At 38.5% G+C, this 15,835-nt stretch overlaps 1 protein-coding gene across 4 annotated transcripts in view; it reads left to right on the top strand.

Annotated features, from left to right (window-relative positions):
- The window catches only part of CD109 (CD109 molecule), a 153,812-nt gene that overhangs the window by 100,855 nt on the left and 37,122 nt on the right, over positions 1 to 15,835 (top strand). For all 4 annotated transcript variants that reach the window (XM_087856949.1, XM_087856948.1, XM_087856947.1 and 1 more), the window contains 6 exons: positions 4,461 to 4,535; positions 4,951 to 5,011; positions 9,197 to 9,338; positions 10,243 to 10,360; positions 13,492 to 13,605; positions 15,260 to 15,478. In XM_087856949.1, coding sequence (XP_087713075.1) covers positions 4,461 to 4,535; positions 4,951 to 5,011; positions 9,197 to 9,338; positions 10,243 to 10,360; positions 13,492 to 13,605; positions 15,260 to 15,478 — 729 coding nt within the window. The remainder of the gene's footprint in view (positions 1 to 4,460; positions 4,536 to 4,950; positions 5,012 to 9,196; positions 9,339 to 10,242; positions 10,361 to 13,491; positions 13,606 to 15,259; positions 15,479 to 15,835) is intronic.

Raw genomic sequence — 15,835 nt, 5'->3', positions numbered from 1 at the left:
TTAACTGAATTTAGTAATATCTCTCATTTTCTGGGTTTCTAAATTCTTGAATATATTATTTCATTTTTGTTTCCCTATGTATGAACACATGTGTGCATGTGTGCACACACACACACACACACACACACACACACCCCTATCTAGTGCTTGTACTCCATCTCTGTCTTTGTCTCTATCTCTTTTAACATATTTACATTAAATTTTGTTATAGATTAAGATTGCTATCCCAGCTTTCTTTTAGTTCATACTTTGCTGGTGTATTTTTCCACCTTTTTATTTTCAAAGTTTTGTTAAGTTTTTCCTTCAAGTTTATCTTGTAGATAGCATGTTATATTATATTTTGCTTTTTTTTTTTAAAGATTTTTATTTATTTATTTGAGACAGAGAGGAGAGAGAGCGTGCACAAGCTGGGGGGGAGGGGCAGGGAGAGAGGTAGAAGCAGACTCCCTGCCGAGCAGGGAGCCCCGACTGTGGGGCTCGATTCCAGGACCCTGAGGAAATGATATGAGCCAAAGGCAGACACCTAACTGAATGAGCCACCCAGACGTGCCTTGCTTTTGTTTTTTAATGTCTGACAGTCCATGTCTTTAAGCTTATTAAACCCATTTACAAGTGTGGTAATTCTTGTTCTAAGTAGGATTTATTTCTACTTTATTTCCTATTTTTAAATGTGATTATTTTCTTTTCCCCCCTCTATTTATTTTTCTTCTTTGAATGGGTTAGATAAAATTTTGCTCTTCTGATTTTGAAGTTGTACATTCTGCTTTTGTTCCTATGACACATGCCGTTAACACACGAACCACTCACATTTATTTATCCTTGTTGGTTTCTTATGGCTGCCAATATTTGTATCTTTATCTAACAAGACAAGCATTTTCGTATGCTCTCATTTTCACCTGTTACCACCTTCTCCAACCCCGGCCAGACCATGTTGCTCTTGCACAGGATTGTAATTCTGTGTCATTATCGATTGCCCTTTCGATCTGTGCTCTTCCTTCATTTTTTAATTCTGGAAATTGACATCTGTTATTTCTTCATATATTTTCTCTTCTCTAGATTTTTCTCTTCTGTAGTTATTCGGAGATTGGCGTGTCTGCTTCCTTTCTCCGTATCTCCTAGCTTTTGTTTTGCGTTGTCTATCTCTTTGTCTTTTCTGTTTTCCTTTGAGACAGCACCTCCGGTGATTCTGCTCAGTGATCATTTGTCGGTTGTATCTATCCTACTTCGATTTCTTATATTGGGTTCTTTATGTCAGCCATTATTTTTTTAATATCTATTATTTTTCATTTGGTTCTTATCTTTTGTTCTTGTTTTATATTGTCCATATTTTTCCTTACCTCCTTATGTATATTTACCATGTTTATTTTATTTTATTTTTTTATTTTTTATTTTTTTAAAGATTTTATTTATTTATGTGACAGAGAGACAGCCAGAGAGAGAGGGAACACAGCAGGGGGAGTGGGAGAGGAAGAAGCAGGCTCACAGCAGAGGAGCCCGATGTGGGACTCGATCCCGGTACGCCAGGATCACGCCCTGAGCCGAAGGCAGACGCTTTAACGACTGCGCTACCCAGGCGCCCCTACCATGTTTATTTTAAATTCTTGAACTGGCCTTTTCAATATTTTGCTTCACGTGTTGTGTGTTGTCTACTTGGGTGTCTTTTATGGAAGTCATGCTCTTTGGGTGTGGTTGAGTTGGCAGCTACTCTGATAATGTCTACTGAGGAAGGCTGAACAGCGCATTCCAATCTGTATAAGTCTTGTGAGTTTAAAGAGAGGGAGGGGTCAAGCTCCAGGGACTAGAGAACTACTCTTGATCCTCCCTGTGTGCTGCTGGCTTTTATTCAGTGTTTTACTTTTAAGCTCTTAGGGAAAAGCATCACCAAGAAGAGGCGGTCTCTTGAGATTATGATCCAGCAGCCCTGAGAGTCTGGAGGACAAGAGGAACAGTGACTGTCCATCCATCTGTCCACAGGTTTTCCTCAGTGTCTCACACGCCAAGGGCAGAGGTGCTGACCTGGTTTTTCTTCCTGACAGCGGGCAGTGTAAGCTGCTGCAGCTGCTGATTTGGGCAGTGAAAATGCAAGAATGATTGTCCTGAGGCTACCCCCTCAGATTTCTCCAGAGTTGGCTCTGGGGGAGGGCGTCAGGAGCCTGTGGTGATAGACCATTTTGGGTTTCTTTTGCTCTTGTTAAATTTATAAGTGGTGCCCAGAACACCTTGGGAAAACTTAAGTGTGCTAGATCTTCTAGGAATAATTTTCAGACACTAGCCTTTGCTGCAGCTTTGGCAATGCCCCTTTATTGAGCTACTGAGAAAAGGAGAATTTCTTTTCGAGATAGAGGCTTCTTCCTGGATAATTCCATTGATTCACGCTGGAGGGTCAGCAGAAGGTGATCTTGCATGCATTTGTGTTCCGCAGTGGAGTTTGAGTCATGGGACTAACACCTTTTCTCTGCACGATGTCTGGCTCTGGCTCCGTTGCCTGTAGTCGGGCTGACTGTATTTGCCAGCTTGTTGAGATAGTATGACATTTCATGTTTTCTCATTCTGTTGTTTTCTTCCTGGTGCCTGTTCTTGCCCCATGTTCGCTTACCAGGGATGTAGTGGTGGTGGTGGTCAGCATGGCGGAAACAGTGGATACACATGTTTAATTTTAAACGTGGTGTGTTTTTTAAACTTAGAATCTTTCATGATTTTTATTCCTGCCTTTGTCTTAAGTTGTCTGGTTAATGCTCATGTAAATAAGTGAGACGCTTTGCAATAGTTACCAAAAAGGGTATCATCTCATGACTTTTTTATCGTAGTAAAATATATATGACATAAAATTTGCCATTTTAACCGTTTAAAAAAGACAATTCCGTGGCATGAATTACTTTCATAATGTTGTACAACCGTCATCACTATCTGTTTCCAAAACTTTTTCATCACTCCAAACAGAGACTCTGTAACCATGAAGTGATAACCCTCCATTTCCCCCTCCCCCCACCCCCTGGCAACCTCTAATCTACTTCTGTCTTTATGAATTTGCCTAGTCTAGATATTTCATGTAAGTGGAATCATGAAATTTGTCCTTCTGTGTCTGCCTTCTTTCGCTTAGCTTAAGGTTTTCAGGGTTCATCCACATAGTAGCACCTATTGGAACTTTATTTCTTTTTATGGCTGCATAATATGCAATTGTATGTATCTACCACATTTTGTGTATCCATTCTTGATAGACGTTTAAGTTGTTTCTGTCTTTTGGCTATTGTGACTGATGCTGCAATAAACCGCTGGCATGTACGGATCTCTTTGCGTCCCTGTTCTTTTCAGTATATACATGGGAATGGAATTGCCAGGTCATATTCTAATCTGTGTTTAGCTTTTTTAGGAGCTGCCAACTTTACTAACTCTTTTAGCCTATTTTACTCCCTCTTGCTAGCAAGGAGTGCTGTTCTTAAAAAAATAGCATTGCTAATGTGATAATGCAAATATCTCAATATTGAAAAAGCTATCTCATTGATGTTGCAATTTGCATTACTTTGCTTATCAATGAGGTTGAATGTTTTTCTACTTAATAATTTGCGTTTCTTTTTTGTGAATTGCCTCTTTTTGTTATTTTAAAAAATTTAGTTAACTGTCATTTAGCAGAACTTATATTAACCATCAAATTTAACCCATTTATTTGTCTGTCAAAAGTATGGGTAGTTTTCAGTGCTTACTCCTATGTGTTGATTTAGTCAACCGGTGACATTTAAGTTCCTCCTGGGCAAAGCTTAAGCATACACTTCTTCTTTTTTTATTTTTTTTTAAGATATACTTTATTTTATTTTTTTCTTTATTAAAAAAAGATTTAATTTGTTTATTTGAGAGAGAGAGAGAGAACGTAAGCAGGGGGAGGGGCAAAGGGAGAGGGAGAAGCAGACACCCCATTAAGCAGGGAGCCCAGCCTGGGGCTTGATCTTAGGATCCTGAGATCATGACCTGAGCTGAAGGCAGACACTTAACTGACTGAGCCACCCAGGCGCCCCTATTTATTTATTTGAGAGAGAAAGAAAGAGAGAGAGAGCGCAGGTGGAGGGGCAGAGGGAAAAGGAGAGAGAGAATCACAAGCAGACTCCCTGTTGAGTGTGGAGCCTGGCACAAGGGTCAATCCCAGGACCATGAGATCATGACCTGAGCTGAAACCAAGAGTTGGCTGTTTGACCAACTGAACCACCCAGGTGCCCCTCAAGCGTATACTTCTTAGGGACTCTGTGTTACTGAACAGAGTAAAAGTAAGTTAAAAGAAGAAATGTATTTTTGGATGATCGAATAATGAACAAGGCATTCAAATATTCTTTATTCCTCCATTTGTGTCATTTTCAAATTAGATAAGCTTGTGGGCTGTGTGCTATCTAAGTAACGGACAAGAAATATGGCAGAGGTCAGAACAGGTTGATATGATTCAGTTCATTCCATGTATTTTATCTTCTCCTTAGGTGGTCCATGAGTTGGAACTTTATAACACGGGATATTATTTAGGCATGTTCATGAATTCTTTTGCAGTTTTTCAGGTATGTTTTGTTTGTTACATAATTTGAAAAGATATTAATATCTTTTACTGTTGCAAACACGTTCAGAATTAATTATCGGAATTATGAAATGTTAAACTTTTCTTAAATGTGTTGCTGAAGTGCAGAGTGTTATATAAGTGTAATTTGAAATGGAAAGATAATCATCCTTCCAATTTTAAAAGCAAATGGAAAAAGTGCATGTGAGTGTGTGTGTGTCTGTTCTGTGTATGAGAGGGAGAGAGAATGCTCATGTATATATGTAAATTCTAAAAAATGAGATAGAGTAAAAAAAACCCCTTACATTTACATAAAAACAAATGAACAAGAGTGAGTTAAGAGGATGGGAAACTGCTGTGACATTTTACAGAGCATTTAAACTTTTATTTTAAAAGGAAATTAAAATGATTCTTTCTAGGAATGTGGCCTCTGGGTATTAACGGATGCAAACCTTTTGAAGGATTACATCGATGGTGTTTGTAAGTAAAACCTGGCAATGTGCTTTTAACGTATTTAAGTCTTTCATCTCGGGTATTTAAAATTACTTACATAGGTATGAATACTTTTTGGTTGGACATGGATATCATGATTTTCATTTTCTGTTCTCTTATCCTAAAGTCTTTGGCGTTTAATGTACATCTGAGCCATGACATGGAATGTTTGTCTGGGCTTCTGTCTAGATTTTTGAAATGAATGCTTTCCATTTGCTGTCTGTAGTTCTTTGAGATGGTTATATTCTCAGACATATTGGAAGATCCTATGCTTCCAATTTATATTGCAAACTGTGCTGTTATTTTGGAATTAGATAAAAGGAGCGACATATTTTTGAAACATTTCTGTCCTCTAGCATGTTGATGGTTACCTACAATATAACCCAGATGCCATAAAGTATGCTGGTGCATGCACGTGCACACACACACACACACACACACACACACGTGCGTGTGTCTCATCTTCCTGGGAAGGGCCACAGCTGTACATTTCCCTGTATTGCTGAGTAGAGCTGCCACCCAACTACAAATAAATGTGCTTTTAGGAAGAAATCAAAATGTTTTGACTAAAGGAAGTGTATAAATGAGAATGGCTGACTCCAGAAGTTTTTCTCTTTTCTTTCAGGTAACCTTGTACTAATGTCACAGTTTCTATCCCTGAATTCCCTATTCCTGTCAGGTGTTCCCAGTTACTCCACACTAAGCCCCAGGCTCTCCAGCTTTGGGCTGGTTTTTGACACCACTGGATACCCAAGCCTCTGTCCTGAAGCTAAAAAGATAATTTTATAGTCTTAAAAATTTTATGAAGTCATTGTGATCTCTGTGTATTAAAGACAATATGGTACAGTTACTTTCTTCATATAATCATCTATCCTAGACACCTTCTGGGCAATCTTTTTCCATTCTCTCTTTGTCAGTATCGGCTTTTATCTATTTTTGTTGATCTTTACTTATCAAATCCTGATTTCCACTGTAATACTCATTCTAATGTTAGTAATATTTATTGTATATCCTTTACTTTCCTGAGAACTTTCTTCTACCTTTTTACCCCTGTAACAGAAGAAACTTGATACCCGTACTAGCATTCCGTGTCCTTAGAAACCTTCTCAAGTGACTGACCTTAATTTTTCTGCTTCTCTTCTGGGTCAGGGTTCATAAGTCCATAGTGTTCAGTGTTATCTTGACTACTTCAAGATCACTATTCAGCAACCCTCAGTTAAGAGCCATTTATCCTTTGAGGCTCAAAAATTTCAATTATAGTTCCTTCAATCAACATTTAGGTCCCCTGCTTTCCCCTTCCCTTTGTACACGTTGATGACTCTCACAAAAGATTCTGAGTCTTACTCCTCTTGTCATCCTGGGGGTTTGACTGTCCCTGTGATTGATCCATCTAATGTGTACTATCTTTTTTCTTTTTTCTTTTTTTTTTTAAGAAAGGTTGCATGGTGCTCCATTTTTAATGTTTTTTTTTTTTTTTAAGATTTTATTTGTTTATTTGACAGAGAGAGAGAGAACACACACAAGCAAGGGGGGGCAGCAGATAGAGGGAGAGGGAAAAGCAGGCTCTGATGCGGGGCTCGATCCCAGGACCCTGGGATCATGACCCGAGCTGAAGGCAGATGCTTAACTGACTGAGCCACCCAGGTGCCCCTAATGTGTACTATCTTGCAATCACCACTGTGGCATCAGTAGTTACCAAAGGTCATTTTTATCACTGGAACACTGCTCCACTTTTAAAATTTCAAATGCCTAATATACCTTGTGTATTCCTTCATTCCCTTAAATCTTTCGAATATCTTCTTTGTCCTTCCTAGAGACCAAATATCTTCTTTGGTCTTGATTTCTCCTGGTTATTCTGGGTTATCAGCTCCTTCTGCCTTTTCTTTCCCCCAATACCTGGCCTGGACCATATGGTTAACCAGTTTGGTAGAATTCTTTCCTAGTGCCTTGTCCTTCCATGACATCTTCTCTGGGATATCTTGACTGTTTATCTTACCCCTCTGTTTCTATATCCCACAAATACCTTAAATTCAACATGTTACAAACCAAATTTACGATCTTCTCTTTCATTAAACCTTGCTTTTCCTTAATATAATTTTATCGATATATGATTCCTTGAATTGATACAATTTCAAAGCTGTGTTAATGAAATCATCATCTACCTAGATGTCTACATCAGAAACCCAGAACTCATCCTTAATTCCCTTCTTTCTTTCTGTCAGAGGTGGAACAGCATGGTGGTTGGGAAAGGAATAGACATCAAATACTTCTGGCTTTATGAACCTGGGAAAATCAGTCAATCTCCCTGAGCCTCAGGTTTTCCACCAAAATATAGGAGTACTAATATTACTGGTATTACAGGTCCATTATGAGGTTAAATTCGGAAACATAAAATGCTTAGTACATGTTTAACACTTAGAAGTCTGCAATTACCTATTATCTATTCCTCAGATCCAGTTTGGTCATCAGTTATTTAGCAGTGACAGTATTAATTGCATGCCTAGCATGTACGGGGCAATGAGGTTTCCGCTTGGTCTAGGAGGCAAAACAACATATAATTAGAAGCGTGTGCTAGGACTGGGCTGGGAGAAGTACAGCGTGCCATGGGCACACACAGAAGTCATCCAACCAAGAGGCAGAGCAGAATCATGTCTTGAGCCTATCCTTCCTCTCCTCTGCTTGGCTTCAGGCCCTTGTCAGTGTCTCCTTGACCTTTGCAATGGCCTCCTAACTAACTTTTGCCTGCCTTCATTTCCCCCACCTCTGAACCATTGCTCACACTGATGGCAGAGTTGTCATTATAAAACATGGGCTACATCATGTTTCTAATTTATTTTAAAACCTTCAAGAGGTCAAATTTGCTTAAAGGTTTAATCTGGCTCCTTCAGTGTGGGATATGTGATGTTTTAATGTCTGGACCTAGCCATTCTTTCTCTTCTCATTTTATGCCACTACCTAATACTCACTGTCATGTTCTGGACGTACTTTTGTGCTTAGCTTACTTTTCCCCTGTCCCTGTATGGGGTCTGTTTAACTGGAGACTTAGAGAAAATGGAATGTGCAAGCAAACAACAACAACCCTGCAAAATGAATTTTTCCCCCAGCCATATTATTTTCATCGTTCAGGTTCTGGGTAAGGTCAGCCATTCTGTGCACACTAGACATTTTATATAGGCCTCTTATCACTCTTACCTTGTTTATTACCATTTTCTATTTGTCTCCTCCATAGTCTATGAGTAGAACTCACTGCATTCATCTTTGTATCCCTGGTAACTGCTACAGTATATTGTTTTGCATTTTATTATTTTTTAAAGATTTTATTTATTTATTTGAGAGAGAGAGTGCACACGAGTGGGGTGGGGGGTAGAGGGAAAAGGAGAAGCAAACTCCCCGCTGAGCAGGGAGCCTGATGCAGGGCTCGATCCCAGGACCCCAGGATCATGACCTGAGCAGAAGGCAGATGCCTAAAGTCTGAGCCACCCAGGTGCCCCTGTTTTGCATTTTATTTTGAAATAATTTTAGACTTACAGAAAAGTTGAAAAAAGTAGAAATAGGTGATGGAAATAGAAAGAAAGCTCTTAGTATAATGCGGGACAGGATGCAGTGTTACGGCCTTATTAGATGACCTGTTCCTTGAGAATTTGGGATCTACTGTTTCATGCTTATTTTAAAAAAGTTTAGATATGTAAACAATTTGGAAAATTAAAACTCTTCCAAAAATGGCTTAGGTTATATTGACTTTTTTTGGAAATGTGTCAGTCTGTATGGCAACATGACTTTTTTTTAAGCTTGTAAACTGGATGATTGTAACGTCTTGTGACTGGTGTAGCCATTGATAATGATCATTAGGGAATGGAAAAAAGAATAGCAAAATTAAAGGGAACTTTAAAAATGTGATTTAACTTGTTTTTTAGCAACTGTACTCTAAGTAGTTTTTCAGGTATTGGTTGTACAGGCAGGGAACTTTTTTTTTTTGGTTTGGTGCTGCTGTAACTGGCCTCAGCCTTGGGTAAGTCACTTGACTTCTGTGGGTCTCAGGTGTCTTATGAGAAGGTTGAATAAGATGAACTCTGAAGTCCCATTCAGCTGAGAGGTGTTGCGGTTCTGTGGACTAAGTTTATAAACATCCTCTATGTGACTTTTTCCCTAACAGTCGTCAATGTTGATTTTTAGATGACAGTGTAGAATTTGCCGAGAGGTTTGCGGAGGAAACTGAAGGATACTTGGTAGATTTTCATGACTTCTCTTCGGTTAGCAATCCACGTATCAGAAAGCATTTCCCAGAGACTTGGATTTGGCTAGACACCAATATGGGGTAAAGATTTATCATGTTCTTTGCTCATACCTGTTTTGTTTAGTGTTTGTTTTAAATAAATTTTGTGTTCTTTCTAATGTTTAAGTACAAACTTATTGTGATGAACCACGAAATAGACCAAGAGGTTTTTATTTTAGAATGATATTTATTGTATTTAAATGTAGTGTTTAATAAAGCCACGTGCAAATTGGGGCAGTGAGCGTACCATTAAGGAGAAGATAGACCCTCTTCTAAGGAAGGGTGTGTTTAACTTTCCTGAAGTTTCATGATTCTTGTTTGAGAAAATTGCTGAGAGTACACTTACTGTTTTGGGGTGGGAAGCACTCACAATTACTCTCTCCACCTTGCGCCTTCTTTTCAAACATCCCCGGGAGCCACAGGAAGAAGGAGCGCAGGTGGTGGGAGGATTCAGCGTAGTTGACAGACCCTGAGCTATCCGGCCTGATGAGTGAGCAGATGAATCATGAGATCTTCACATATTTTATAGTCAGCCGTGTATGGAAACTTGAAATAAGACACAAGTCAAACCTCAAAAAAAAAAAAAATCATTGATTGGGATACAGGGGGCAACTTTTATGCAAATTGACAGAAATAAATCGAGTTAAATTTGAAAATAGATATTTATTATCTGTATACAAATTTATGAAAATAGTGGTCATTCTGAAGCTACAAACAGTGTAGAAAGCTTTTAGGGGAATATGGGTCAGGAAGCAGTGTGACAGCCTTATTAATGACCTGTTGCTTGAGAATTTGGGATCTGCTGTTTCATGCTTACTTAAAAAATTTTAGATATGTAAATAATTTGGAAAATTAAAACTTCTAAAAATGGTTTAGGTTATGTTGACTTTTGTTTGAAATGCGTCAGTCCTTGGTGTTGTGATTTTTATTTTTATCTTGACTTCAGTTCTAGGATTTACCAAGAATTTGAAGTTACTGTGCCTGATTCTATCACTTCTTGGGTAGCCACAGCTTTCGTGATCTCTGAAGACTTAGGTCTTGGACTAACGAGTACTCCAGTGGAGGTAGTATATTAAAGACCTGCTTGCACATGTTAAAGCGCCCAAAGCAAAGGAAGTGTCAACTCTTCAATGGATTTTCAAAAAATGATTGCTTATGATGTTGATCAGTGTTCGGAGAGTCCTTGGCTTTTCCTTTTTGTTTTTCATCGGTTTTATACTTTAGAGTGTGAGCTGTATTAAACTCCTAAAAGTGCTACGTCCAGATTAGATTTGGATAAAAACTTCATTATTGACTGAATCTAGCTATTTCCAAAGGCCAGAAGAGAGAGAGTTTCTGTGTATTCCCTCTGAAAAGGATGGGCAGACCTTCTCAAGATGTGCCCTAGCAGACATGCCTTCCCATTTCTGGTCAAATTGCATCGCATGTTACTTCCTAAACCAGTTGCTGGCAAGAGGACTATAATGATCATGTTTGGTCTTAGACCAGTAGCTCTCACCTCTTTCATACCTGAAGCCCCCTTTTTATAACATATATATATATATATATATATATATATATATATATATATATGTATGTATAATTTTTTTTTTAAATAACAAATGTACTTTTAATTGATCTGCAGATAAAAACTACTCAGGGCAAGTCAGCAACCATGGCAGCCCCTACTCTGTTGAAGCCATGTCCTGTATGATCTTCAGGACCTAGGTTAACAGGCTGTTTGCATTATTTCATGTCATCCACAGTATTAGAAAAACAAGGCATTAAATCAGTTTAGATGAAATGTACTGCTGGCAGCCAAATCCAGTCCATTATATTCCATGTTTTTTCTTTAGTTCTCCTACTTTGTTGACGTAAGCTTTCATGGTGTCTTTACCATCTGGAATGAAAGTCATAGAAAATATGGTATACTTGTATACTCAAAAAGTCACTATGATGCCTTAAGTGAAATATTCAGGAGAAATGAAAGGAAAGCAATGTGTAGTAAAATAGTATATATTACACTCTATAAGTGGTTGGACATAGCTGCACCAGAAGGCATAAATCTTTAAATATTTACTCCATGCATAGACCCACCCTGTGTGTAACAGCTGCAAGTGAAGTTTGATATACATGTACTGTTTTAGCAACTCAACAACCGTGAGCGGTACTGCCTGTGGTGATGTCGATCTTTGAAACCATGAACAACTTTTGGTAAAGTTACAAACAAAACAAAGTGCAGTCTTCTCTTGATTACAAGATAGTTGTATTTGTGAAAAATGTGTGTATTGAAAAATGCTTTGGGTTTATATATAAGTTGGAATCAGGTTGTAAGTTCAGGTCATTACAAGCACATACTCTACGGAAATGTCTGAAGAGACATTCAAGAATGATGAGGGACACGGGACAGTTCTTCATTGTCTGGGACTGTCCTGAGCATCACAGACTTTCACCCACTACCCTTCAGTCATTGTGACAATCTAAGACACTCCCACAGTGTCATACTTCTAGAGGCCAGTGACAACCATGGGCCCAAACTAATAATGATTTATTTTCAGAGGCAGGATAGTAGTTCAGCTTCCCTGTAGGATTTGGTCAAGGTCTCAGAATTGGGTCACCAATGAGAAAGTACATGCTCACGTATATGTTAGAAGGTAGTAAGCGGAACATCACCTAGACTTTCCACATGAGTCTCAGACAGGGGCTGTTGGGTCTGGCCAGTGGCTCTAAAGCAGATTGCTGGAGTCATTACAGCATAGTAGGTGAGGAGCTTGGCTTTGGCATCAGACATGCTGGGGTCCTTTTCTGGCTCCTTCATTTACTAGTGATGTGACCTTGTACTAGTTACAGAGATCTCTGAACTTCAGATTTCTTTTCTGTAAAATATGAACATAGAACCTGCCTCATAGGAGTTGTAAGGATTAAATGAAATAATCTGTGTAAAGTACCTATAAACTGTTGGGACTACATCAAAGTAAAACGTTTTTGCACAGTGAAGGAAACAGTCAACAAAACTAAAAGGCAACCTACTGAATGGGAGAAGAGATTTGCAAATGACATATCCGATAAAGATTTAGTATCCAAAATATATAAGGAACTGATAAACTCTGTACCCCAAAACCAAATAATCCAATTAAAAAATGAACAGAAGACATGAACAGACATTTCTCCCAAGAAAAAATACAGATGGCCAACAGACACATGAAAAGATGCTCAACGTCATTGATCATCAGGGTAATACAAATCAAAACTCCAGTGAGGTATCACCTCACACCTTTCAGAATGGCTAAAATTAAAAACGCAAGAGACAGCAAGTGTTGGTGAGGATGTGGAGAAAGGGGAATCCTCTTACACTGTTGGTGGGAATGAAAATTGGTGTAGCCACTGTGGAAAACAGTATGGAGGTTCTTCAAAAGATTAATTAGAACTACCCTATGCTCTAGGAGTAACACTATTGGATATTTACCCCCAAAATACAAAAACACTAGTCAGAGGGATACATGCACCCCCATGTTTATTGCAGCATTATCAACAATAGTAAAACTATGAAAGCAGCCCAATAAGTGTCCACCAATAGATGAATGGATAAAGGAGATGTGAGATACACGCGTGCACACACACACACACACACACACACACACACACGCCCAATGGAATATTATTCAGCCATAAAAAGAATGAAATCTTGCCATTTGCAACAACATGGATGGAGCTAGAGAGTATAACGCTAAGTCAAATAAGTCAGTCAGAGAAAGACAAATACCATGTTATCTCACTCATATGGGGAATGTAAGAAAAAAAAAGATGAGCAAAGAAAAAAAAAGGTAGACAACCAGGAAACAGTCTCTTAACTATAGAACAAACATGGTTACCAGAGGGGCGATGGATAAGGGATGGGAGAAACAGGGGATAGGGATTAAGGAGTACACTTATCATGATGAAAATAAAATAAAATAAAATGATTAAAAAATAAAGTCCCTGGATCCTAGTAGGCACTTAATAAAATGTAGTGATTACTATGTTAAATAACATAAATCACATCAATTTATCGTCATTGACTTGGAATAAATTGGCTGTTTGTTTTCCATTGATAAGCAAGTGGATATTTCTATGTGGAATTATAAGCTTCACAGGTTTTGTGAGATTTGCTTTTAATTGCATGAAATGTGAAGCATTTTGACTTGAATAAACTATGTATTCATTGTGTTCTTTCCAGCTACAAGCCTTCCAACCATTTTTCATTTTTTTGAATCTTCCTTACTCTGTTATCAGAGGTGAAGAATTTGCTTTGGAAGTAACCATATTCAATTATTTGAAAGATGCCACTGAGGTAATATATTAAAGGTTTTATTAATCATTCACACTTCAGGAAAGAATGGAGAAAACACACAGGGGTTGGGTTGTTAATGTTTGGGTATCTGGGGATCTAGACATTTTATCCATTTCTGAGAGACTGAAAATAAACATAATTTGTCAGTGATTTTTTTTTCTAGTTATTAATGTCTAAGGATAGTATTAGCATCTATACATTCTCTTCTTCATTTCCAGCACAGGCTTTCCACGTTAGCCACATGACTTCCTTGCTGTCTCTGAGGCACGTCTTTCTCTTTCCTGCCTCCTTGTATTTTTTCCTAGTCCTCCTAGCATCTAGAAGGTGTTGCTGCTTCTCACTGCCGTTCTGTGCTCCTTGCAGTTGGCAAGAACTTACCCCTTTCAAGACCTGGCTTGAAACTAGGATGCTTTTCCTCACCCCTTCTGTTATGTGTTGTTTCCATGTTTATATAGTGTATTCCATTTTGAATACCATGTATTCAAAACAAGGCTTTGTTTTTTGAGTCATGTGCTTTATGTTTCCTTAGTTAGTCAGTTCCCTGGAAGGCAGGATTAGGCCACTGTTGGTGTTGTGCCCAGTGTAGTACTAACCAAGTGATTGATTTTTTTCCGCCCTCAGAGTAAGTAGGGATAATTAATCTCATTATATGAAAATGCCACAATCTCTTTAAGCACTATGTTTATAAATAGTTATTTGTAAACTACTTAAAAAAATTTTTTTGGGGGTAAGATTTTATTTATTTTTTTTGAGAGAGAGAGACAGCACAAATGTGGGGAGGGGCAGAGGGAGAGGGAGAGGGACAGGCACCCGATGTGGGGCTCAATCCCAGGACTCTGAGATCATGACCCTAGCCGAAGTCAGACACTTAACCCACTGAGCCATCCAGGTGCCCCTAAATTGTACTTTTTAACCTAGTCAACAGTGATACATTGTAAAGAGCAAAAGATCTGGAATCAGAAGGCCTGGATTCAATGTCCTGCTCTAATACCAGCAAATAAGTTAATAGTAGTTTCCTCATCTATAAGATGGGACTAATAATTATCCCTACAGAAAATATTTTGAGAAACAGATGAGACAATAAATGGAAAACAGTTCATAAAGCGTAAGGCCTAGATAAATGCCCTTCTTGGTAAGATTGGCAACTTTGACATACTTTACAAAAGTTTGCAACCAACATATGCTTCAGGACTAAAGTCTGCGTCATTCTTTCCTTGGAATAATTTTAGCAGCGATTCTCAATGGATGTAATAACACTTCATCCTGTTTGTCTTAGGTTTTTTAAATGGGACCAGTGTCTATAGGATGACGCAGTTAAACCAGGCTGGTGGCAATACCATGACATGAAATAACCTTTCTGGGCACGTCCTTCCCACTCAAAGGCTTTGGATAGTAACAGTTTAATGTCAGTGGGAGTTTAATGTTAGAAATGGAACTGAAGAGTGCCCTTTCCCCACATATCCTGAGTGGAGGAGGAGAGCATAGAGAAATGAAGTTGTCCCTGGTACTCTCTCGTCCTGTCCTTGGCTGCATTTCCGTCTCATCTTCCTCTAGTCTTGAGCCTCAGGGATTTAACAGTTCTTAACGTGGTAATAAACCAACACTTTCCTGAGGAACATTTATTATATAAAACTTTGGATAATTTTCCTTCCAGGTTAAAGTAATCATTGAGAAAAGTGACAAATTTGATATTCTCATGGCTTCAAATGAAATAAATGCCACGGGACACCAGCAGACCATTCTGGTTCCCAGTGAGGATGGGGCAACTGTTCTTTTCCCGGTTAAGCCCACACATCTGGGGGAAATCCCTGTCACAGTCACAGCCATTTCACCTACTGCTTCTGATGCCGTCACCCAGAGGATTTTAGTAAAGGTAAATATTTGAAGTTTCCAATAAATGAGACAAATACATAATTGAAAAGGAGACAGAAGGTGGTTTTTCTCTTGGTTAAATTTGTTGGTAAGATCTAGTAGGCCATCTCCTCCCCCTCCTGGTATTGTCTGATTGTTTTCTTATCTGTAAGTAAAGATATATAGTATGTTTTGGAAGTAATTGCCAATTTCCTCGTTAGCTTTATGGTATGCCTGTATAGCGAATCTCTTTTGCCGTCAATTACATTTAGAAACTACGTTACGTTGGGGTCCTGTTAGATCATGCCAAGTTGATACGTACGTTTTGAATTTTGGAGTTCCTCAATACAGTTAGGAGAAATTTCGTAGGATTTTTTTT

Source organism: Ursus americanus, chromosome 29 (genome assembly GCF_024610735.1).
Source record: "Ursus americanus isolate L20-20 chromosome 29, mUrsAme1.1.p, whole genome shotgun sequence".
NCBI lineage: Eukaryota > Metazoa > Chordata > Mammalia > Carnivora > Ursidae > Ursus > Ursus americanus.
The sequence above is the reverse complement of the archived record's forward strand: the minus strand, read 5'-3'. Positions and strand labels throughout refer to the sequence as shown.